Source organism: Xenopus tropicalis, chromosome 8 (assembly GCF_000004195.4).
Source record: "Xenopus tropicalis strain Nigerian chromosome 8, UCB_Xtro_10.0, whole genome shotgun sequence".
Classification (NCBI taxonomy): Eukaryota; Metazoa; Chordata; class Amphibia; order Anura; family Pipidae; genus Xenopus; species Xenopus tropicalis.
In genome coordinates this window covers 126,168,066-126,194,623 of record NC_030684.2, presented here as the reverse complement: position 1 = coordinate 126,194,623, position 26,558 = coordinate 126,168,066, and the positions used below count along the sequence as shown (strand labels likewise).

Here is a 26,558-nt window from a genome sequence, read left to right as displayed (position 1 = left end):
GAATTACCCCTTATTGGGGGCAGAACAGCCCTATTGGGTTTATTTCATGGTTAAATGATTCCCTTTTCTCTGTAATAATAAAACAGTACCTTGTAATTGATCCCAACTAAGATATAATTACCCCTTATTGGGGGCAGAACAGCCCTATTGGGTTTATTTCGTGGTTAAATGATTCCCTTTTCTCTGTAATAATAAAACAGTACCTGTACTTGATCCCTACTAAGATAGAATTAATCTTTATTGGATGCAAAACAATCCTATTGGGTTTAATTATGCTTACATCATTTTATAGCAGACTTAAGGGGTAGAGATGTAGCGAACCTCGCAAAAAAAGTTTGCGAACCCGTTCGCGAACTTCCGCCAAAAAATGCGAACGTTCGCGAACTTTGCGAACCCCATAGACTTCAATGGGAAGGCGAACTTTAAAACCTAGAAAAGCCATTTCTGCCCAGAAAACTGATTTTAAAGTTGTTTAAAGGGTGCCACGACCTGGACAGTGACATGCCGGAGGGGGATCAAGGGCAAAAATGTCTCTGAAAAATACGTTTTTGACACAGCGTTGCGTTTTGTGCTGTAAAGGGCACAAATCACACTACATTCCTAAACTTGTGTAATAAACTGCTTTAAAACGTCCGGCGTCTACATGCCAATCAAGTCGTGTAAAGGTTAGGGCCGGTTCACACGCAAAGACAAAACGCTGCGTTTACTGCAACGAAAAAAACGCAAAAAGCTTTAATGATACCGTCAAGAGAGCGAATAATAGTTTTTACTAGTTGCTTGTCACCTCCAGGATGTTCGTCCTGTCGGTGGGAATATTTCTGTAGTGGTGTGTTTAGCCGTGCGCGGTGCGCACGTGCACGGTCAGGCAGAGGCAATTCAATGTCAGTGAAGTGAACCAAAAAACACTGATTCTGCAGTGCGGGCCCAGTTTTGGACTACTTTATTGATCACCTGCGGTGACCATAAAAGATACAGTTTTGCCGCTGTTGCAGAACCCTGAAAAATCAGGCATGTGTACATTCCTGAAAAATTATGTTTTTTTTGTCGCAGCCACTGAAGCACAGAGGCCAGAAAAAATATGGCATATAAATGCTGAAAATAATCGTTTTTTTGTCGCAGGCACTGAAGCACAGAGGACAGAAAAAATATGTTAGATACATGGTATCACAACCATACCGCAGGCAGAACCTTTAAAATATACTAAGATAGCGTACCAAGCACTGATCAACCATGTTTTAACAGCGACTCGAATTTCGATAGCTGCACATTGGAAAACTCCAACGCCAGCCTGACTGTCCCTTCTCAGCCTGTCAGTTACAGCTTCTAATGCTAACAGACATCTACTGCACAAATATGGCCACCCCCTCATAGAGGGACATGGGGGATCAGATAGGGAATGTAAAAGCTTGGACAAATATATGTTAGATAAATGTTGAAAATATTTGTTTTTTTGTTGTCGCAGCCACTGTAGCACAGAGGCCAGAAAAACTCAGGATTTACCTGTTCAAAAAGGAGGACGCTAAAGGACAGCTGTGTGTGGAGTCATGCGGCGTGCAGAGAAGGTCAGCTGCATGGGGAGTCAGAACAAGTCTTCCAGCGTGCAGTAACCCTCTGAGATCCATGCCTCAAACCAGTAGGATTTGCACCCTAGTTTCTACGGTGGCGGAAGAGGACGCTAAAGGACAGCTGTGAGTGGTGTCAAGCGACTTGCAGAGAAGGACAGCTGCATGGGCAGTCAGAACAAGTCTTCTAGCGTGCAGTAACCCTCTGAGATCCATGCCTCAAACCTGTAGGATTTGCACCCTAGTTTGTATGGTGGAGGAGGAGGACGCTAAAGGACAGCTGTGAGTGGTGTCAAGCGACTTGCAGAGAAGGACAGCTGCATGGGCAGTCAGAACAAGTCTTCCAGCGTGCAGTAACCCTCCGAGATCCATGCCTCATTCATTTTAATAAAGGTCAGGTAATCCACACTTTTGTGACCTAGGCGAGTTCTCTTCTCAGTTACAATCCCTCCTGCTGCACTGAAGGTCCTTTCTGAGAGGACACTTGAGGCGGGGCAAGACAAGAGGTTTATGGCAAATTGTGACAGCTCTGGCCACAGATCAAGCCTGCGCACCCAGTAGTCCAGGGGTTCATCGCTCCTCAGAGTGTCGATATCTGCAGTTAATGCCAGGTAGTCCGCTACCTGCCGGTCGAGGCGTTCTCTGAGGGTGGATCCAGAGGGGTTCTGGCGCTGCCTTGGACTGAAAAAACTTTGCATGTCTGACGTTACAGAGTGGCCAAAGTGCATTGTCCTTGCAGGTGTGATCGTGGGAGGATTACCGGCAGCCCTGCCCCTGGAATGTGGAGTGACATCACCCTTAAAAGCATTGTACAACATGTTTTGCAGGCTGGTTTGGAAATGCAGCATCCTTTCGGACTTGTGGTACGTTGGTAACATTTCTGCCACTTTGTGCTTGTAACGAGGGTCTAGTAGCGTTGCCACCCAGTACAGGTCCTTCTCCTTAAGCCTCTTGATACGGGGGTCCTTCAACAGGCATGACAGCATGACAGACCCCATTCTCACAAGGTTGGATGCAGAGGTATCCATCTCCCCTTCCTCGTTATCAAGGACTACGTCCTCATCCACAACCGTCTCCTCCCCCCAGCCACGTACAAGACCAGGGCTCCCCAAAAGGTGACCACAAGCCCCCCGGGAAGCCTGCTCCTGTTGGCCTTCCGCCTCCACAAAGCCACCTTCCTCCTCTGACTCCACTTCTGACAGCTCTCCCTGCATTGCAGCAGGTGCCTGGGAACGTTCTGGTGATTCCGCCCAGAAATCATGCTCTTCCTGCTCCTGGTCACGCTGGTCTACGGCCTCATCTGTCACTCGTCGCACGGCACGCTCCAGGAAGAACACAAAGGGTACTAGGTCGCTGATGGTGCCTTCAGTGCAACTAACCATATTTGTGACCTCGTCAAAAGGGCGCATGAGCCTGCAGGCATCATGCATAAGCACCCAGTAATGGGGGAAAAAATCCCCAGCTCTGCAGATCCATTCCTACCACCCAGTTCAAATAGATATTCGTTAATGGCTCTTTGTTGTTGCAGCAGACGTTCAAACATGAGGAGCGTTGAATTCCAGCGAGTCTGGCTGTCACAAATTAAACGCCTGACTGGCAAGTTGTGCCGCCGCTGAATGTCAGCAAGGCGTGCCATGGCTGTGTAGGAACGTCTGAAATGGCCAGACACCTTCCTGGACTGCCTGAGAATGTCCTGCAATCCTGGGTACTTTGAGACAAACCGTTGGACTATTAAATTTAGAACATGTGCCATGCAGGGCACATGTGTTAAATTGCCCAGTCTAAGTGCTGCCAACAGATTGCTTCCGTTGTCACACACCACTTTTCCAATTTTCAGTTGGTGTGGGGTCAGCCACCGATCGGCCTGTGAGTGCAGAGATGACAGGAGTGCAGATCCAGTATGGTTTTTGCTTTCCAGGCACATCATGCCCAAGACAGCATGACAACGGCGTACCTGGCACATCGAATAGCCTATGGGAAGCTGGGGGTGCACAGGTGTGGTGGAGGACACAGCAGCAGAGGAGGAAGAAGCCGAGGAAGAAGCCAAGTTAGAAGACGAGTTAGAAGATGACTTAGAAGACGAGTTAGAGAGCAAAGGAGGAGTAGAGGTGGTGGCAGACCCGCATGCAACCCGTGGCGGTGACACCAACTCCACTGTTGTTGAACCACGCATTCCCTGCTTCCCAGCCATAACCAGATTCACCCAGTGGGCAGTGTAGGTGACATACCTGCCCTGACCATGCTTGGAGGACCATGTGCCAGTAGTCATATGGACCTTTGCCCCAACACTAAATGACAGAGATTCGGTGACTTGGCTCTGCACATGCTGGTACAGGTGTGGTATTCCCTTCTGGGAAAAAAAATTGCGGCTGGGTACCTTCCACTGCGGTGTCCCAATTGCTACAAATTTGTGGAAGGCCTCAGAGTCCACCAGCTGGTATGGTAAAAGCTGGCGGGCTAAGAGCGCAGACAAGCCAGCTGTCAGACGCCGGGCAAGGGGGTGACTCAGAGGCATTGGCTTTTTACGCTCAAACATGGCCCTCAAAGAAACTTGGCTGGGGGCAGATGAGCAAGAACTTGTGGTCAAGGTGGAAGGCGGAGTGGAGGGTGGTTGAGACGGGTCAAGGACAGCAGAAGTAGAGCAGTAAGATGCTGGACCAGAAGGAGGGTGGCTTTGAGTTTGGCTGCTGCCTTTGAGGTGTTGCTCCCATAGTGCTTTGTGTTTGGTGTTCATGTGCCTTCGCATAGCAGTTGTACCTATGTGGGTGTTGGGCTTCCCAAGACTCAGTTTCTGACTGCACTCATTGCAAATTACAGCGCTTTTGTCAGAGGCACAAACATTAAAAAAATGCCACACTGCTGAGCCTTTTGATGCGGGCTTTCTAGCGGTAACAGTAGAAGCTGGCGGGTGCGTTGGCTGGCTGACCACAGGTGCCGATTCATGTTGTTGCCCTACTGTTCCCTGCGAGCTGTCCCTGCTTCTTCTAAGTCTTATTCTCCTCCTGCCTCTCTGACTCTCCATCTCTCCATCTGAACTATCCTCCTCTTGCTCTCTTCTTGTGGGCACCCACAAAACATCAATCTCCTCATCATCATTCTCCTCAGATGCATCAATTTCTTCTGACAGCTCACAGAAGGCAGCAGCAGCGGGGACCTCATCACACCTTATGTCCATCTCTGTTGTGTTGCCTGCCTGAGTTATATCTGGTGTAACGTCCTCATCTCCTTCATCTTCTTCTGGCAATAATGGTTGCGCATCACTCATTTCAACAAACTCATGAGTAAATAACTCCTCTGACTCCAGTGAAGAAGGGGCGGCGGTGGTGGAGGAAGTGGTAGGTGGAGTGTCCATAGCAGAGGAGGATAAGGATGTTGTGGCAAAGTTAGAAACGGTAGAGGATGGGGTGTGCTGTGTAAGCCAGTCAACTACCTCTTCAGCATTTTGGGAGTTCAGGGTAAGTGCCTTCGGAACACTGGGCAATTTCCTAGGGCCACAGGATATCATAGCAGCACGGCCCCTAGTGCCTCTGCGTGGCGGCCTGCCTTTGCCTGGCATTTTTTTTATTTTTACAAAACAACAACAACTTGGGTGATGTTTCTGGACACGGAATTATTATTGTTATTTAGACAAATTATGAAAAAGATCACACAGCTAGGTGGCACTTGGTTGCAGACACCGGGCAACAAGGCCTGCAAGGGCAACGTATACAGTAGTGGATACGGAATATATTATTGCTGGTGGAAAACCGTCACTCAAGTGATGTTTCTGGACACGGAATTATTATTGTTATTTAGACAAATTGTTATTTAGACAAAAAATACAGAGCAGTAGAAAGTAGATTACTAGCCAGAAAACCTACTTAAACTCTCCCTCAAATCAATACACACAGTTCTCTCCCCACACAAATACAGAGCAGTAGAAAGTAGATTACTATCCAGAAATCCTACTTAAACTCTGCCTCACATCAATGCACAGCTCCTATCCCCACACAAATACAGAGCAGTAGTAGATTACTAGCCAGAAAACCTACTTAAACTCTCCCTCAAATCAATACACAGCTCTCTCCCTACACTATCTCTTCAAGCACACACAGGCAGAATGTAAAATGGCTGCTGGGCTTCGGTTTATATATGGAAGGGAGTGGTCCAAGGTGGGGGGGGTGGCCCAGGAGGGAGAGCTGCCTGATTGGCTGACATGTATCTGCTGGTCTGGGGTGAGAGGTCAAAATTTGGCGCCAGCTAAGGCGAACCCAAATGGCGAACATCGCCAAAAGTTCGCGAATTTGCGGACTTGCGAACACCCGATGTTCGCGCGAATTAGTTCGCCGGCGAACAGTTCGCTACATCCCTATTAAGGGGTATATTTATCATGCTTTGTAAAAAGTGGAGTAAAACATTACTGGTGATGTTGTCATAGCAGCCAATCAGATACTGTTTTTTTAACTGTTTAAATCTAATTGCTGATTGGTTGGTATCACCGGGAATGCTTCACTCCACTTTTTACACAGCATGATAAATATACCCCTAAGTATAATGTAACTCAGTTGTAGTTTTTTTTAAAAGTAACATGCTTATTTGTTTATTGCTTTCAACCCCACCCAGCCCAAGTGATTAAGCTCAAACCCAAACGCTTAGCATTTAAATCCATGGGTTTCATGATTCATTTTTAAAGCACTTTTATTGTACAGCTTTATATGTGTGGGTGACGGGTCCGCTTTAACAACAAAGAATCAGGATTGTTCCTCCTCGAATGGTGCAATAATCGCCTGCCGTCATATTTAGTGGTTACTGAGATTGCGCCACTGGCGGAAACGTTGCATCATCCTCCATTTCAGTCTGCAACAGTTAGGTAAGGAGCAAACTAAAGAGCAAATAATACTGTTATTTATGAGTCTGTGTTTCTTATAAACAGTAAACATAATTCTAGAGATCCTAATATTCCTGAAAGATGCTGAAATTCCTGATTATAAGTGTCCTTTTCAGTGAGATGCTGGGAGATCAGATGCATAGGGGTATGTATGGGCCTCTGTTTTAATACATATTGTGCTGAGCAAAAGGAGACAGTGGTGGGCTTCCACTAATAGGGGCACAATAGGTGACACCACAAAGATTGTGTTCAGAGCAGTAAAGCAATGCTATAAAGAAAATGGGATAAAGTATAAAGGGGAACAATAGGAGTAATAGGTTAAACTATTAAATTTTAGTTTTAAGAGCAGTAAAGCGATGCTATAAAGAAATAAGGATAAAGTATAATGGGGAACAATAGGAGTAATAGGTCAAATAACTAAGATTTCATTTTCAGAGCAGTAAAGCGATGCTATAAAGAAATAAGGATGAAGTATAAAGGGGAACAATAGGAGTAATAGGTCAAACTACTAAGTTTGTTTTCACAGCAGGAAAGAGATGCTATAAAGCTGGCGACACACGTGGCGATTTTCGACCTTTTGTGTGACCGTCGGTCGCATGAAAGATTGTTCCAACCCTCCACTGACATTCAGGGCTTAATCGTCAGATATGGATGTAGAAACAATAGGATTTCTACCTCCTTCTGTCGATTCAGCCCTGAAGGCAGATTTTGCTCAGGCGCCTTCAATGGCGCCCAGACAAAATCTTTTAACTTGGCCGATCGGCGAGTCGACCGATATCAGCAGCCTCCTGCGATATCGGTCGCCTCGCCGAGTTGCCATGCATGCACCGAATATCTTACAAAACGAGGTTTCATACGATATTATCGGTGCGTGTATGGCCAGCTTTAGGTTTACTGGGTGTGGGATTAATGGAATAAGAGGTAAAGTTTGTCCACGTCTAAAACCCAAAGATACAAATCAGCAAAGAGCTTTATTGCTTGTCTATTGCACACTGAGCAATGAATGCCTACATTTGTACTTGGATACTAGAGCTAAAACATTGCCCATGTTATTACATTTTATTCCATGCATCACAGGATATTTTGTGGCTGATATATACAGTATGACTGTGACTTCTGGTACTTTATACCCAGTGTACAGTATATGAGGGTGTTTTTTGTATATGAGTTTTACCTTACCTCAGGTCACACTGTGGGTGTAGATATTTGTTTCCTCCAGACAATGCTGGGAAGGATATTATAACTGCGCTTGCAAAGAACAATGCATACGGTGACAACGTTACCATTATTTTTGCTGCTCAGTCTCCCCACTGCGGTGACAGTGCAATCTGATCCTATAACATGATTTGGGTAGCTAGCCACACCCTAGCCAATCCCTCTAATGGTGGCCATGCACGTAACAATTATGATCTTTCCTGCAACCAATTGATGCCCACTCCACTAATGTTCAGGGCTGAATTGTGCAGGTAGAAACAAAAAAATTCTACCCCATCTGATGATTCAGAACTAAATGTTTGGGAACCTTTGAATCAAAAATTTCTGATTTTTGAGGCAACCGATATCCAAGGCTTTTGGCGGTATTGGTCGCCTCGTCTCCCACCAAACACGTACCGATTATCATACAAAACATTGTAAAGCATTGTATGATAATATAGGTGTGTGTATGGCCACCTTTACTCTAATATCTCCTTGGAGATGATATTGGTCTTGAGGAATTTACTTACTTTTTGTACTTGTAATGGACTTTTCATGATTTATACAGTCTAATATATGGACCATTAATGGCACAATGGGTGATTCTTACCACATCTTGTTATTGCCCCTGTGCAAAATTCCATTTGCACATGGAGCTAAACGCAACCCTGAAACATTGAGCACTGCCTAAAGTATTGTGCCCCATGCCATGTACCTTTCTGGCCTGTGCTGACTAGAGATCATTTACTTCTTACTGGACATTTACATTGCAGTGAACTTGGACAGAGCAGGGACCTATGGTCATCAGCCCAAATAGAGAGTAAAGTGATTTCCTGGATCAAATCCTGGTCTGTTGGAGTTGGGGAATGTGTCAGCTGACAATCATATAGGGCTTCATGTAATTATTGGATGATCAAGACATGCCCACTACATTAAACTGTGCACTTTAATGACTGTGCTCTAATCTCAAAGCTCTTTAAAATGATCTGACCTAAGTTCTATATTTTATCTACGCAGATATGAATGGTCAAGTGTTCTTGTTCCCTGAAGAGTCGGACTATTCATATGTGAAGCTTCTGCCAGAAAAAAACGGCTCCGTCTGCCTAAGATACTACTCACTGGTTACTAGGGACTTCTCCTTATTCTCTCTTGCTACCTCTAGTATTAATGATGCTTTCGTCTTGCTCTACTCCCCTGACGATTATTTTATCATTTCAATGGGTAACGAAGATTTAAATTATAATTTAAAAGAAAGGAACGATGCTGAGTGGAGAAGCGTCTGTGCCAGTTGGGACTCTTCCTCTGGGGTCGTGGAGTTATGGATCAATGGCAAACCATATCCAAGAAAGGTGTTCCAAAAGGGTTATGTTATAAGTAAATATCCTAGTATCATAATTGGGCAGGAGCAGGAGTTATACGGGAGTTATTTTAACATCAATCAGTCTTTTGTTGGGGAAATAAGTGATATCCACGTGTGGGATAAAGCTCTGACCTATCAGAATATCTTTGATGTTCTTACTTACAATAACCTGACTGGTAATGTGATCAACTGGAGGTCTCTGAAGTATAAAGCTGAAGGGGATAACTCTGTGCTGCACTGTTTAAAGAGAATATATCACAGCCCTACATGTAACCGAAATACTGTGTAAGCTTTGCATGAGCTAAATTGCACCAATGACAATACAAAGAAATGATCAAATTGGTTGCTAAGGGTAACTGAACCAGAGCCATTAAAAAGCTATGTTAGTAAATCTGCTTTTAGCATGTATAATAAAAATATCTCAACTTTTGCCAATAATATCTTTATTTTTGTAATTATAGTCATTAAAAAGAATATTCTAACTTGATTTCATTTCAAACTAATTTATGCCATGGGGTATCTATATTATATATATATCAGGGGCACATGTAAAAAATGCATTGTCTTCCATCACATATTATTTGTTCATCATCCTTTATTTAGATGTGCCAAAACATTTAGAAGGGCAATTATAAATATACATTATCCACATTAGTCTCAGGCTGCTATCACATTCACACATTATGGTCAATTTCATTAAAAGCTCATAATCCCGCATGTACCTGTATGTCTTTGGAGAGTAAATAAAAGTCGCACTACCCCCACCCCATAGTACATAGGTTTGGTCAATGTTGTAAGTTGTAGCTTATCCCAGGAACTCTTTAAAAGAACCATACAGTAATTGTAGTATTTGCAGTTATGACAAAGCAAAACCTTTTGTACAAAGTACACAGTGCTGAGGTTTCTATGGTAAATGTACCTGGAGAATACGTTTCAAAGTTTTAGATCTTTCACCAGCAGCCTCCATGAGATTATCAACTTTATCAGGGGGAATAATTGATCATTATTAAAACTATTAGCTAATCTTTCTATGTACGTTCCTCTATGTACGTTTGTAGGGAGGCTGTAAGGTGGAGGACACTGTTCCCCTGTTATTACAGGAAGGAAGGCCTGCAGAGAAAGTGCTGGGAAAGACGCAGACAGGAAGGAAGGCCTGCAAAAGGAAGTGCTGGGAAAAAAGCAGACAGGAAGGAAGGCCTTCAGAGGAAGTGTTAGGAGAAAAGCAGACAGGAAGGAAGGCCTGCAAAAGGAAGTGTCGGGAAAAAAGCAGCCAGGAAGAGGAAGACCTGCAGGGAAAGTGCTGGGAGAGAAGCAGACAGGAAGTACTGTAAAAGCATTACCATATCTGAGTAAACAGTTTTAGAAGCTTTCTCCATTTGCTTAAGACAGCAGCTGCCATTGTAAGTAGCTTCCTGCTGCAGGTTTAGCGGTTGGTAGCTCAGATCACACATTCCTAAGGGAGTGGGGGGGTTTAGCATTCTTGTGGGAGGGGGAAGAAGCAAAGGAAAAGAAGAGAGAGATGCACAGACTCCGGCCACAGGGATGAAGGATCTTTCTGAGAGAGAAGTCAGATACCTGAAGAACATATTTACAAAAGATGAAACAAGAGATCAGTGCAGACTCAGTGCAGCGTTTCTGTGAGTGCTTATGGCTGTATTTACATAGACCTTTCTGATAAAGCTTCCTTAGTTTTTACCTTTCCTTCTCCTTTAAAGAATAAGACCTCCTTAGTCCAAGGATTTAGTAGATGGTCTACAGTCTGCATTCCTGTGCCTACCCATTTGTCAATAAAGTGAGAGTGGGCTCTAGGTAAAAAGTGAGTGTTGTTAAGAATTAGTGTATTGAATGATTTAGTGGATATTAGATTGAATTTTTGTCTGATTTTGTTGTAATAAGGGGATATAGTTGCAACAATAGAGATCAGATCAGTTATACCTGTGCTCAAGTAGGATATAGACTCTGTTTGCCATCTGTAGTAAAAGGTGGTGTGAAGTTGTTGCAATAGTTGTTGTGGGACATGAAGAGGGAGCACTTCTGTTTTGCTGAGATTGACTTTGTAGTCGGACAGTTTACTCTATATATCTAAGATCTTATGCAGGTTTGGAAAGGAGGGAAAAAGTTTAGGCAATGTCAGCAGAATGTCATCTGCAAAAAGTGATATCTTAAACGTTGAAGTATGGAGTGTAACCCCTAAGATGTCTGGGGAGTTTCAGATAACGGCTCAATACTTAATGCATATAATAAAGGGGATAGGGGGCAGCCCTGTCTAGTACCGTTTGCTATTGTGATATATTTGGATACCTGACCTGGAAGTTTCAGATAAGTTTTTGGATTGCTATATAGGCCCTTACGAGCTGTAAAAAATCTGCAAGGAAAATAAAAAGGGCCAATTCAGGCAGTCAAATGCCTTTTTCTGCATCAAGGCTCAAAAGGACTGCCAGAGTGGGTCTCCTTTTAAGGAATTCTACCAAGTTGGTGGTCCATCTTTTGCAGTCCCACACTTGTCGCCCTTGGATAAAGCCTACTTGCTCCCCATGAATTATTTTAGGTAAAATGGGAGCAAGTTTATTTGCCAAGATTTTTGAAAATAGTTTGAGGTCTGAATTAAGTAAGGCAATAGGCCTGTAATTGGAACATGTATTGGGGCATTTCCCTTCCTTAGGAATTAGGGTGAGAAAAGATCCCAAGTTGAGGATAGAATTGATGTAGTGGTATAAAGACTCTATAACTGTGTGTAAATAACTTAGTTCACCATACAATAAATTGATATTTTACTTTTCACCTAAGACCTGTGAGAGCGGCTTCTTCGTTTTCGATTTATATATATATACTTATATACATACCACTTATTACATTATATGTTTGTATGTTACTACCCACCAAAATACATATACTCTGTACAATTCAATTAAATTCAATAAATTATGTTTACCTGTCTGAATTCTTCATGATTACTGTATGGAATTCTAATAAGGATTACTTTATCAATATATAAAGAACACGGAAAGCTGAAGGACAAACCTGCCAAACAAACCTGATGCGCTTCTGTCAGAAGGTGAGCATTAGATTCTGTTCCACATAGAACAAATATTCTACGTAAAGCACCTGTGCTGGGGTTAAGGGGTTCTAGTTGTTTGAGTTTCCCTAATATCTATGAACTGTCCCTGGTTTTGTCTCTCTGCCTCTGTTATGTTATGTTATGTTGCCCAATGAAAAAAAAAATTAAATATGGCATATTGTATAGAAGGATTTTAATGATTTTATGTCCAGAAATTAGTTCTCTATGCCTACTTTCACTCTATAGTGCATAGTTATAGTTTATGACAGAGTTGTTATTAAAGAAGTACAGCGCTGGTACCTAATTCTTGTTACTGCCCCAGTAAAGCTTACAATGGAGGATCCCTATAACATACAGAACTATGGGCAATTTTACCAGAAGCCAATCAACCTTGCTGTATGTTTTTGGCCTGTGGGAAGAAACACTTGTGAACAGTGATTTCACTGGCTAGAATCAAACCTGGCTTATTATCTACAGAAAATAATTACATGAAATGGGAGGCCGCTTTAAAGAAAACCAAATCCTTTACCAAAATGGATGATCTAACATAAGAGTTTTTTTTAACTGATTCTAACAGTTTAAGAGTCGTCCCAGAAAAAAAAGGCAGCTTATGAACAAATTATGAACATCTATACAAGGTTACAATGCAAAATGTGTTCTAATGCAAGCGGCAACAGGTCTGTTAGACATTGTTAAAGTGAGAATAGGGCCTGCAACTTTTATATCTCACCTCTTGTACAGATATTTGCTGCTACAACCACAGGTTCCTGTTTGAGGGGAACACAAGACCCCCCCCCCCACACAAACCAGTATAAAGCTGCAGGTTGGCTGCACAATGGGCTGTTGGAAAGTTCTCCTGCTCCCCAGGATCTTCCTCTCACTGTGCAGGTAGAGCGGCTCTTTTCTCTCCTCAGCTTATGCTCCTCATCTTATTCTATAGAATTCTCATGCACACTCACTCTTACATAGGCTTTTATTTGTGTTTTTAATGAATAACTACTGTATTTTCTGGCTTAGTATTTCCTTTCTGTATTTAGTGCATCAGGGAGACCATGGGACCATCCAGCATCTGCCTTGTGGCTCTGCTTTCCCTACTGATCCCGGCTCACTCGGCCCCTGATCCCACCCTGGACACTCACTGGCAGCTGTGGGTTAAAACTCACCAGAAGAGCTATAAGGATGGGGTAAGGGCTTGTATGATTGCTCTGATAATATGGGAATGGTTTTGCTCACTGATAGCACTGTTTTGATTATAGGCCGATAGGGGATGTTCTTTTTGCCCATAAAAACGATCAGAGCACCAGAGGCCCCCCTTTATATTAGAGAAATGGAACTTTCATTTGAAGCAGCGTAGGGGGTTCCTCACGGTGAGGGCAGTGAGGTTGGGGAATGCCCTTCCTAGTGATGCTGTAATGGCAGATTCTGTTAATGCCTATAAGAGGGGCCTGGATGAGTTCTTGGACAAGCATAGTATCCAAGGCTATTGTGATACTAATATCTACAGTTAGTATTGATGTTTGTATGTATAGTTTATGTATGTGAGTGTATAGATAGGTCAGTATGGGTCTGTATGTGAGTGGATAGATAGGTCAGTGTGGGTCTGTATGTGAGTGGATAGATAGGTCAGTATGGGTCTGTATGTGAGTGGATAGATAGGTCAGTGTGGGTCTGTATGTGAGTTGATAGATAGGTCAGTATGGGTCTGTATGTGAGTGGATAGATAGGTCAGTATGGGTCTGTATGTGAGTGGATAGATAGGTCAGTGTGGGTCTGTATGTGAGTGGATAGATAGATCAGTGTGGGTCTGTATGTGAGTGGATAGATAGATCAGTGTGGGTCTGTATGTGAGTGGATAGATAGATCAGTATGGGTCTGTATGTGAGTGTATAGATAGGTCAGTGTGGGTCAATATGTGAGTGGATAGATAGGTCAGTATGGGTCTGTATGTGAGTGGATAGATAGGTCAGTGTGGGTCTGTATGTGAGTGGATAGATAGGTCAGTGTGGGTCTGTATGTGAGTGGATAGATAGGTCAGTATGGGTCTGTATGTGAGTGGATAGATAGGTCAGTATGGGTCTGTATGTGAGTGGATAGATAGGTCAGTGTGGGTCTGTATGTGAGTGGATAGATAGGTCAGTATGGGTCTGTATGTGAGTGGATAGATAGGTCAGTATGGGTCTGTATGTGAGTGGATAGATAGATAGATAGATAGATAGATAGATAGATGATAGATAGATAGATAGATAGATAGATAGATAGATAGATAGATAGATAGATAGATAGATAGATAGATAGATAGGTCAGTATGGGTCTGTATGTGAGTGGATAGATAGGTCAGTGTGGGTCTGTATGTGAGTGGATAGATAGGTCAGTATGGGTCTGTATGTGAGTGGATAGATAGATAGATAGATAGATAGATAGGTCAGTATGGGTGTGTATGTGAGTGGATAGATAGGTCAGTGTGGGTCTGTATGTGAGTAGATAGATAGGTCAGTGTGGGTCTGTATGTGAGTGGATAGATAGGTCAGTGTGGGTCTGTATGTGAGTGGATAGATAGATAGATAGGTCAGTATGGGTCTGTATGTGAGTGGATAGATAGGTCAGTGTGGGTCTGTATGTGAGTAGATAGATGGGTCAGTGTGGGTCTGTATGTGAGTGGATAGATAGGTCAGTGTGGGTCTGTATGTGAGTGGATAGATAGGTCAGTATGGGTCTGTATGTGAGTGGATAGATAGGTCAGTATGGGTCTGTATGTGAGTGGATAGATAGGTCAGTATGGGTCTGTATGTGAGTGGATGTATAGGTCAGTATGGGTCTGTATGTAAGTGAATAGATAGGTCAGTATGGGTCTGTATGTGAGTGGATAGATAGGTCAGTATGGGTCTGTATGTGAGTGGATAGATAGGTCAGTGTGGGTCTGTATGTGAGTGGATAGATAGGTGGGTCTGTATGTGAGTGGATAGATAGGTGGGTCTGTATGTGAGTGGATAGATAGGTCAGTATGGGTCTGTATGTGAGTGGATAGATAGGTCAGTGTGGGTCAATATGTGAGTGGATAGATAGGTCAGTATGGGTCTGTATGTGAGTGGATAGATAGGTCAGTATGGGTCTGTATGTGAGTGGATAGATAGGTCAGTGTGGGTCTGTATGTGAGTGGATAGATAGGTCAGTATGGGTCTGTATGTGAGTGGATAGATAGGTCAGTGTGGGTCTGTATGTGAGTGGATAGATAGGTGGGTCTGTATGTGAGTGGATAGATAGGTCAGTATGGGTCTGTATGTGAGTGGATAGATAGGTCAGTATGGGTCTGTATGTGAGTGGATAGATAGGTCAGTGTGGGTCTGTATGTGAGTGGATAGATAGATCAGTGTGGGTCTGTATGTGAGTGGATAGATAGATCAGTGTGGGTCTGTATGTGAGTGGATAGATAGATCAGTATGGGTCTGTATGTGAGTGTATAGATAGGTCAGTGTGGGTCAATATGTGAGTGGATAGATAGGTCAGTATGGGTCTGTATGTGAGTGGATAGATAGGTCAGTGTGGGTCTGTATGTGAGTGGATAGATAGGTCAGTGTGGGTCTGTATGTGAGTGGATAGATAGGTCAGTGTGGGTCTGTATGTGAGTGTATAGATAGGTCAGTATGGGTCTGTATGTGAGTGGATAGATAGGTCAGTGTGGGTCTGTATGTGAGTGGATAGATAGGTCAGTATGGGTCTGTATGTGAGTGGATAGATAGGTCAGTATGGGTCTGTATGTGAGTGGATAGATAGGTCAGTGTGGGTCTGTATGTGAGTGGATAGATAGGTCAGTATGGGTCTGTATGTGAGTGGATAGATAGATAGATAGATAGATAGATAGATAGATAGATAGATAGGTCAGTATGGGTCTGTATGTGAGTGGATAGATAGGTCAGTGTGGGTCTGTATGTGAGTAGATAGATAGGTCAGTGTGGGTCTGTATGTGAGTGGATAGATAGGTCAGTGTGGGTCTGTATGTGAGTGGATAGATAGATAGATAGATAGGTCAGTATGGGTCTGTATGTGAGTGGATAGATAGGTCAGTGTGGGTCTGTATGTGAGTGGATAGATGGGTCAGTGTGGGTCTGTATGTGAGTGGATAGATAGGTCAGTGTGGGTCTGTATGTGAGTGGATAGATAGGTCAGTATGGGTCTGTATGTGAGTGGATAGATAGGTCAGTATGGGTCTGTATGTGAGTGGATAGATAGGTCAGTATGGGTCTGTATGTGAGTGGATAGATCGGTCAGTATGGGTCTGTATGTGAGTGGATAGATAGGTCAGTATGGGTCTGTATGTAAGTGAATAGATAGGTCAGTATGGGTCTGTATGTGAGTGGATAGATAGGTCAGTATGGGTCTGTATGTGAGTGGATAGATAGGTCAGTGTGGGTCTGTATGTGAGTGGATAGATAGGTCAGTATGGGTCTGTATGTGAGTGGATAGATAGGTCAGTATGGGTCTGTATGTGAGTGGATAGATAGGTCAGTATGGGTCTGTATGTGAGTGGATAGATAGGTCAGTATGGGTCTGTATGTGAGTGGATAGATAGGTCAGTGTGGGTCTGTATGTGAGTGGATAGATAGGTCAGTATGGGTCTGTATGTGAGTGGATAGATAGGTCAGTATGGGTCTGTATGTGAGTGGATAGATAGGTCAGTATGGGTCTGTATGTGAGTGGATAGATAGGTCAGTATGGGTCTGTATGTGAGTGGATAGATAGGTCAGTGTGGGTCTGTATGTGAGTGGATAGATAGGTCAGTGTGGGTCTGTATGTGAGTGGATAGATAGGTGGGTCTGTATGTGAGTGGATAGATAGGTGGGTCTGTATGTGAGTGGATAGATAGGTGGGTCTGTATGTGAGTGGATAGATAGGTGGGTCTGTATGTGAGTGGATAGATAGGTCAGTATGGGTCTGTATGTGAGTGGATAGATAGGTCAGTATGGGTCTGTATGTGAGTGGATAGATAGGTCAGTGTGGGTCTGTATGTGAGTGGATAGATAGGTGGGTCTGTATGTGAGTGGATAGATAGGTCAGTATGGGTCTGTATGTGAGTGGATAGATAGGTCAGTATGGGTCTGTATGTGAGTGGATAGATAGGTCAGTGTGGGTCTGTATGTGAGTGGATAGATAGGTCAGTGTGGGTCTGTATGTGAGTGGATAGATAGGTCAGTATGGGTCTGTATGTGAGTGTATAGATAGGTCAGTATGGGTCTGTATGTGAGTGGATAGATAGGTCAGTATGGGTCTGTATGTGAGTGGATAGATAGGTCAGTATGGGTCTGTATGTGAGTGGATAGATAGGTCAGTATGGGTCTGTATGTGAGTGGATAGATAGGTCAGTATGGGTCTGTATGTGAGTGGATAGATAGGTCAGTATAGGTCTGTATGTGAGTGGATAGATAGGTCAGTATGGGTCTGTATGTGAGTGGATAGATAGGTCAGTATGGGTCTGTATGTGAGTGGATAGATAGGTCAGTATAGGTCTGTATGTGAGTGGATAGATAGGTCAGTGTGGGTCTGTATGTGAGTGGATAGATAGGTCAGTATGGGTCTGTATGTGAGTGGATAGATATGTCAGTGTGGGTCTGTATGTGAGTGGATAGATAGGTCAGTGTGGGTCTGTATGTGAGTGTATAGATAGGTCAGTATGGGTCTGTATGTGAGTGGATAGATAGGTCAGTGTGGGTCTGTATGTGAGTGGATAGATAGGTCAGTGTGGGTCTGTATGTGAGTGGATAGATAGGTCAGTGTGGGTCTGTATGTGAGTGGATAGATAGGTCAGTGTGGGTCTGTATGTGAGTGGATAGATAGGTCAGTGTGGGTCTGTATGTGAGTGGATAGATAGGTCAGTATGGGTCTGTATGTGAGTGTATAGATAGGTCAGTATGGGTCTGTATGTGAGTGGATAGATAGGTCAGTGTGGGTCTGTATGTGAGTGGATAGATAGGTCAGTGTGGGTCTGTATGTGAGTGGATAGATAGGTCAGTGTGGGTCTGTATGTGAGTGGATAGATAGGTCAGTGTGGGTCTGTATGTGAGTGTATAGATAGGTCAGTGTGGGTCTGTATGTGAGTGGATAGATAGGTCAGTGTGGGTCTGTATGTGAGTGGATAGATAGATAGATAGGTCAGTATGGGTCTGTATGTGAGTGGATAGATAGGTCAGTGTGGGTCTGTATGTGAGTAGATAGATAGGTCAGTGTGGGTCTGTATGTGAGTGGATAGATAGGTCAGTGTTGGTCTGTATGTGAGTGGATAGATAGGTCAGTATGGGTCTGTATGTGAGTGGATAGATAGGTCAGTATGGGTCTGTATGTGAGTGGATAGATAGGTCAGTATGGGTCTGTATGTGAGTGGATAGATAGGTCAGTATGGGTCTGTATGTGAGTGGATAGATAGGTCAGTATGGGTCTGTATGTGAGTGGATAGATAGGTCAGTGTGGGTCTGTATGTGAGTGGATAGATAGGTCAGTGTGGGTCTGTATGTGAGTGGATAGATAGGTCAGTGTGGGTCTGTATGTGAGTGGATAGATAGGTGGGTCTTTATGTGAGTGGATAGATAGGTCAGTATGGGTCTGTATGTGAGTGGATAGATAGGTCAGTATGGGTCTGTATGTGAGTGGATAGATAGGTCAGTGTGGGTCTGTATGTGAGTGGATAGATAGGTGGGTCTGTATGTGAGTGGATAGATAGGTCAGTATGGGTCTGTATGTGAGTGGATAGATAGGTCAGTGTGGGTCTGTATGTGAGTGGATAGATAGGTCAGTGTGGGTCTGTATGTGAGTGGATAGATAGGTGGGTCTGTATGTGAGTGGATAGATAGGTGGGTCTGTATGTGAGTGGATCGATAGGTCAGTATGGGTCTGTATGTGAGTGGATAGATAGGTCAGTATGGGTCTGTATGTGAGTGGATAGATAGGTCAGTATGGGTCTGTATGTGAGTGGATAGATAGGTCAGTATGGGTCTGTATGTGAGTGGATAGATAGGTCAGTGTGGGTCTGTATGTGAGTGGATAGATAGGTGGGTCTGTATGTGAGTGGATAGATAGGTCAGTATGGGTCTGTATGTGAGTGGATAGATAGGTCAGTATGGGTCTGTATGTGAGTGGATAGATAGGTCAGTATGGGTCTGTATGTGAGTGGATAGATAGGTCAGTGTGGGTCTGTATGTGAGTGGATAGATAGGTGGGTCTGTATGTGAGTGGATAGATAGGTCAGTATGGGTCTGTATGTGAGTGGATAGATAGGTCAGTGTGGGTCTGTATGTGAGTGGATAGATAGGTCAGTGTGGGTCTGTATGTGAGTGGATAGATAGGTCAGTGTGGGTCTGTATGTGAGTGGATAGATAGGTCAGTGTGGGTCTGTATGTGAGTGGATAGATAGGTCAGTATGGGTCTGTATGTGAGTGGATAGATATGTCAGTGTGGGTCTGTATGTGAGTGGATAGATAGGTCAGTGTGGGTCTGTATGTGAGTGGATAGATAGGTCAGTGTGGGTCTGTATGTGAGTGTATAGATAGGTCAGTGTGGGTCTGTATGTGAGTGTATAGATAGGTCAGTGTGGGTCTGTATGTGAGTGGATAGATAGGTCAGTATGGGTCTGTATGTGAGTGGATAGATAGGTCAGTGTGGGTCTGTATGTGAGTGGATAGATAGGTCAGTGTGGGTCTGTATGTGAGTGGATAGATAGGTCAGTGTGGGTCTGTATGTGAGTGGATAGATAGGTCAGTGTGGGTCTGTATGTGAGTGGATAGATAGGTCAGTATGGGTCTGTATGTGAGTGGATAGATAGGTCAGTATGGGTCTGTATGTGAGTGTATAGATAGGTCAGTATGGGTCTGTATGTGAGTGGATAGATGGGTCAGTATGGGTCTGTATGTGAGTGGATAGATAGGTCAGTGTGGGTCTGTATGTGAGTGGATAGATAGGTCAGTATGGGTCTGTATGTGAGTGGATAGATAGGTCAGTGTAGGTCTGTATGTGAGTGGATAGATAGGTCAGTGTGGGTCTGTATGTGAGTGGATAGATAGGTCAGTGTGGGTCTGTATGTGAGTGGATAGATAGGTCAGTGTGGGTCTGTATGTGAGTGGATAGATGGGTCAGTATGGGTCTGTATGTGAGTGGATAGATAGGTCAGTGTGGGTCTGTATGTGAGTGGATAGATAGGTCAGTGTGGGTCTGTATGTGAGTGGATAGATAGGTCAGTATGGGTCTGTATGTGAGTGGATAGATAGGTCAGTATGGGTCTGTATGTGAGTGGATAGATAGGTCAGTATGGGTCTGTATGTGAGTGGATAGATAGGTCAGTATGGGTCTGTATGTGAGTGGATAGATAGGTCAGTGTGGGTCTGTATGTGAGTGGATAGATAGGTCAGTATGGGTCTGTATGTGAGTGGATAGATAGGTCAGTGTGGGTCTGTATGTGAGTGGATAGATAGGTCAGTATGGGTCTGTATGTGAGTGGATAGATAGGTCAGTATGGGTCTGTATGTGAGTGGATAGATAGGTCAGTGTGGGTCTGTATGTGAGTGGATAGATAGGTCAGTATGGGTCTGTATGTGAGTGGATAGATAGGTCAGTATGGGTCTGTGTGTGCATTGGGATTTGCTTGGAAGGGTTAAACTTGATGGACTTTGGTCTTTCTTCAACCCAACTTAACTATGTAGCATGAGTGGAGCTCATCTCCTCCCTGATAACTTTCTTCCTTCTTTCCAGATCCATTAAACAGTATGATTATACTTTCCTAACTGAAATGAACCATGGAGTAAGGGGGCTACTTTATCAAATTCATTAGAAACGTGTGTATAAAATTCAGTCAGACTGAAAGAATTTGCAATCCTTACAGCCCAGCAAACTACAATCTACAGAGAGCCTTGACTTTACAGATAATTTGGTCACTCTACAATGGAGATCAATGTAATGGAAAAAAAATAATGCCCTCATTGCCTGGCCCAAGTACTGCCCCACATGCAATAAGCAATAAGCAAGAAGAATTAGAGCCCCATTTAGAGGGAAATGATAGAAACAAGTCAGATTTATATATCCATGAAAGTGTAAACTGAGTCGATACATTCAGCCCACTTTGAACTACATTTTCCTATGGCTATCAACATTTAACATTTTTGTAATTAAGTTTATTCATTATGGCTGAATATATTAGGATATCCCAGAGTGGAATTTCACAGTTAGAACATAAGACTATGTATGACTAGTCATTACAAGATGATTATGCTACTTGGGGTAACACAATAGGAGGTTCAAACTTTGCACTGGTGTTGGTAACCTGTAGCAACCTGTCAGTGGGTAGTATTTACTGTCTGCTGGTAAAAATGTGACATCTGATTGGCAACTTATCCTAGAACAAACGTTGCACAACTTACCATTCCCATAACCCAATATGTTACGTATGCAGTATATAATGATAACAGCCTATTACAATTCCCAGGAAGAGGAACGTGCAAGACGAACCATCTGGGAGGAGACACTGAAATTTATCTCAGTCCATAACTTGGAATATTCCTTGGGACTTCACACTTATGAGGTTGGGATGAACCATCTGGGAGATATGGTAAGTTTCCTTGGTGTAAAAATTCCCAGCAGCACAGTAACATAAACATGACTGATATTTGTGGCCTATTGGTATATCTATGCCTGTATCTACAATAATCGGAGGCTGGGTGAGTGAGCAGGTAAGCAGTCACAGCAGCCAGACAGATGGGGGGGTCACACAGGGAGGGGGCCTGCAGGTCGCCACTTTAATAACCTCACAAAACATATGGCCATTAATATAAGCTGAATTTCATAGTCAAAATATGACTGTTAAGGAATTATAATAAGGCATAATAGGGGTCATGTAGTTAAAGGGCTCTAAGTTTGCTCAGGAACAGTAACCCATAGCAACCAATCAGCAGGTAGAATCTACTGGTCACCTGTTTAAAGCAAACATCTAATTGGTTGCTATGGGTTACTGCTCCTGGACAAACTTAGTGCCAATTAATATATATGGGGGAATGTATGCAATAGCCACGACTTATTTACATGCAGTAATTATTAATGGTATGTTCTGTACGGAACATAAATGGAATATAAGAAAATTTGGGATTAAAAATAAGCAATCATTATGTAGCACATTTAAAATATAAGAAAACTATAACAATACAAAATATAACGTGTATAATATAAGCAGGTAGAGTATATATTACAGATGTGTGTGTCCCTGTGTAACCTAGCTGTATTGTTATTATGTGCCAGACAGGTGAGGAGGTGGCTGCAACAATGACAGGTTACACCGGCTCAGGGGATTCATTGGCCAACATGTCCCACGTACCCAAAGAGATACTAGAGGCTCTGGCACCACCATCAATAGACTGGAGAACCCAAAACTGTGTCACCCCTGTGAGAGATCAGGTATGTGTATGTATATTTTAATATTATATTGAGAACCCAAAACTGTGGCACCAGTGTGAGTTACTAGGTATGTGCGAGTATAAAGGTATATAGCTATATTATATAGCTGTACTACTTACTAGAATAAACTGGTACATTTAAAATAGCAGGTTACACCAGAAGTAATGGCAGGTCTGCAGCTCACATATAACTTAAAGAACCCCCCACAAATAGAAGTACAGAGGGGGAATTTACCCTGTAAATGTAATGGAATAAATATTCCATAATAGAAATACCCATTCACCAGGTATGATGAAGGGATGATGGTGCCAACCTAAAATGCTGCATTTAAAACCATGTCTGTGTATAGAAAAAATAAATAAAATGGACAATGATACAATACAATGTACTTCCCAGGTAAGTGAGAAGATTCCCATTAATCTATTGCTTGATCAACTTATCACCCACTTACTGGCCAAGCTTTATCCCATGTGGTTGATGGGGACAACAACCCTATACCTACACAGAATTGAGATACTTATGGGCAGAAGCGTGGGGACTGCTGCCTGGGATACATGCACTGATAGGGGCTATAATGTACCGTGCTCAGTGTCGGACTGGCCCACCAGGATACCTGGAAAACTCCCGGTGGGCCCAGGTGTCAGTGGGGCCTCTTGCTTACTCAGCCATTTGCCTTGTATGCCTATACCATTGCCATTACTCAATTCTATATGAGAAGGAACAGAAGAAATGGAGGATTGATAATAGTATGTAAAAAGAAGTAATTAAGAGACTAAAGAAAGTGAGTAAACAGAGAAAGGGAGTGCGGGCCTAGGGTCTAAGGCAGGGGTGCCCAGAATTTGTCCCCGGCGATCTACCTTTGACTCCTCCCCCAAGACGCAGCGTATGTATGCGACGCAGCATAAGTAAGCATTCCCATTAAACTCCCCGCACTTCCGCATCTCCTGACTTAGACGTGGTCTACTAGAAATCCACGGGGGATCGACTGGTGGACTGCGATCGACGTCTTGGCCACCCCTGGGGGTTTTCTGGTGGGCCCTTAGCACCCAAGTCCGACACTGACCTTGCTGGGAATGTATGATCTTTAATAGAACTACATAACTGAGCATTTCCCAGTACTAGCGCATTGTACAGTGATAGGAAAACTATAATGCTGCACTAATTAAAGAGATAATTTGTTATCTGCCATACTTTTAGCAACCTTTCAACTTTATTATTATTTGTACATACTTATTGTACAGCGCTGCGGAATATGTTGGCGCTTTATAAATAAATGTTAATAATAATAATTATTAACTTTAACAGGGATCATCCTGCAGATCTTGCTATGCTTTCAGTGCCGTGGGGGCCCTGGAATGCCAATGGAAAAAGAAAACTGTCAGACTGGTCACATTCAGCCCCCAGGAACTGGTGGATTGTTCCGACGGCGAAGGAAACCATGGCTGTAACGGGGGAAAAATCGAAAAGGCCTTTAAATACATGAAGAAATATGGCGTTATGGAGGAATCTGCTTACCCATATACAGGACAGGTAAGAACTATTCTGTGGGAAGATACTGAATAGCAATCTCACTACAACTGTTAAAGGCTGTTATTTTCTTTTCTTCCCTGCCAGAAAGGACTGTGCAGAAAGAAGCAGCCAGGCAATATTGGAGTAGTAAAGGCAATCCACGATTTGCCTTCTGGCAATGAAACTTTACTTATGAATACTGTGGGAACAATTGGACCCGTGTCTGTTTCCATTAATGCTTCCAGTGAAAAATTCCATCAGTTCAAGTCAGGTGAGTACCAGAGCCTGTGTAATACTGCGCTGCCTCTGTATAATAGGATTGCCCACCCTTTAGAACTTTAACATTGTTATTTACAACTCCCAGTACCAGTAAACAGTCAAAAGCCTTGCAATTGATAATAATAAACAAAGGTAACAGCAGCCTATAGTGGAGCTGGACAAGGAGAAGACACTGGGTTTATTAGGACCTCTATAAATTGTCAGTCCCCTATTCTGCTTGTGTATTGGGGCAGATATATTTGTATAACAATTGAATCATCAGTTCCTTTCTTAGTGGAACAAACAATCTAATTGCCCTACTTCAGGCAGCCATTCTATGTAACGTGGTACATGTTGGTGTTACCAAGGGGTTATCATTTCTTTATACAGTGCTAGTTTCAAGTCATTTCCAGCCTTTTTCCTTTGACAGGTGTCTATTACAATCCAGACTGCCTCCCCAACAAAGTAAACCATGCTGTGCTTGTGGTTGGATACGGTAAAGAAAATGGCATGGACTATTGGCTGGTTAAGAACAGGTAAGCTATATGGGAACCTAAAGGCATGTAGAGTTTCAGGGGTGCATTAAGAAAGGGTTCTATGGTTAGATGGCATTTTATATAAGCGGGTAGCTTGGGGGAGCACTCAAAGGTTAATTAAAATACACACAAGCACAATGGACATGCGACTGATCTGGCCAAGAAAGGGGGATCCACTGCATATTCCCTGGTCCCCTGTTTCACTAGTAATTTAGTATCTATGCAACTGCATATGCTTTCAAAAATACAGTTGGGAAAAGTGTCTCCTGACCTGGGCATTGGTCTTAGTCACAGGCTTAATCCTCCTCTTATAAGAGAGAGACAAAAAGATAAAAGCACAGGCAATATCGCTCATACCAACACCCATTGTTAAAGGCATAAGATCTCCATCACCAAGGGATGGGCGTGGGGGTGCTACAACCACGTGGGAGCTTGGCTATTTTTCCTGCAGGATAACTCTGCTAAATCTGCAAAGATACACAAAAAGGAGGGTTGTTGAAGCCTCTAAGGCAAGAACAATGGGAGGGCAACTGATCTGGAACTCTGGTCTGTGAATATATAGTGCTCTCTAGCTCCTAAGCCTCACATCATTCTGCAAGATGCTACTGAAATCATTTATGTTTTCTTTTATTTTTTGTAAGCTGGGGAGTCCAGTTTGGAGAGAATGGATACATTAAAATGGCTCGAAATCGTGGCAACAACTGTGGCATTGCGACGAGACCCGTCTATGCAACTGTGTGAGGCCTGGGCCTGTGAGATGAGATTGTATCTGCAAGCAAATATTTCTGCTAATTCTGTTATGCCAGAATATTCTGTCTTTCTATAATGTTCTTTTGTGCTTCCTGAATTGCCATTTGATTATTTCTGCTTAAAGAGACAGTGGCCTACAAAGGGCATAGCTAGCTGTGAATGAAAACTGTATTACTCAGCCATGCCTAGGTGCCAGTGGAGTAATCAGGAGGGTACAGGGGATGTGTATGTGCCACTATTGCAGGGTCCAAGGAAACCAATATGTCTTATGGGTCTTTATGTTACAGGTAACCACAAATTTGCACTTGTACCTCACTCAGGACAAAAAGTGGGCTCCTAATGGCACCCCTGGGGGCACACTATATACCTGTGATTGTTACAGGACAAATCACTCACATCATTTTATGTATTACAGCAGTAGTTCATCTTAACATTAACTTTGGTGTAGACAGTAGTATTGTTAAAGTACCATTTTATGGATTTTTAAATGAATTACATTCTCTGTTCTACAGCTCCTAGTCCTATGGGGTTAAATAAAGTAGCAAAAAGTTTGCTACAGGTCTATGAACCTATAGAAACCAATCAGCAGGCAGCATATATTGGCCATCTCATTGAAAAAGAAGCTTAGTTGGGCTCAAGTACTAACTAAGAAACTGAAAAGAGAACATCTCATTGCCAAATGTTGTGCAATTTATTAAATGCAATCTAGTTGCTAAAGCCTAATTAACCCAACAACCAGGCAGCAGCTGGCAAACCAGATGGCAAAAGGAATGGTAGAGGGTCCAATAACAGCTAAAAAAAATGAATGTGAAAATTGAAGCCTCGTAGTTACCTTCATTTATGTTTTTGGTTAAAGCATCAATTAAAAAGTTGCTTAAAAAAGGTCCATCTATAATACAATTTTAGGATGAACTGCCCCTTTAAGAGAGATGGCACAGGGTGTGATTGTGGGCATTCGATGTTTAATACTGTTTAATACAGGTAAAATCTGTATATATCAATGTGCAACATTTTTGCAAAAAAAGCAAATAAAAAAATCTGC

The 26,558-nt window shown here is 43.1% G+C and overlaps 2 protein-coding genes across 2 annotated transcripts; both read left to right on the top strand.

Annotated features, from left to right (window-relative positions):
* The first annotated feature begins 6,229 nt into the window (after window positions 1-6,229).
* Window positions 6,230-10,315, top strand: LOC100494645 (C-reactive protein). The gene is made up of 2 exons (XM_002934082.3): window positions 6,230-6,574; window positions 8,641-10,315. Exons 1-2 carry the CDS (start codon window positions 6,511-6,513, stop codon window positions 9,270-9,272), a joined length of 696 nt encoding a protein of 231 aa, XP_002934128.2. The 5' UTR covers window positions 6,230-6,510; the 3' UTR covers window positions 9,273-10,315.
* Window positions 10,316-12,790: 2,475 nt separating this feature from the next.
* LOC100498084 (cathepsin S) lies at window positions 12,791-26,558 on the top strand. The gene is made up of 8 exons (XM_031891632.1): window positions 12,791-12,929; window positions 13,079-13,225; window positions 21,502-21,624; window positions 22,308-22,463; window positions 23,769-23,993; window positions 24,078-24,243; window positions 24,661-24,766; window positions 25,408-26,558. The coding sequence occupies exons 2-8, from the start codon at window positions 13,094-13,096 to the stop codon at window positions 25,505-25,507; spliced, it is 1,008 nt and encodes a 335-aa protein (XP_031747492.1). The 5' UTR covers window positions 12,791-12,929; window positions 13,079-13,093; the 3' UTR covers window positions 25,508-26,558.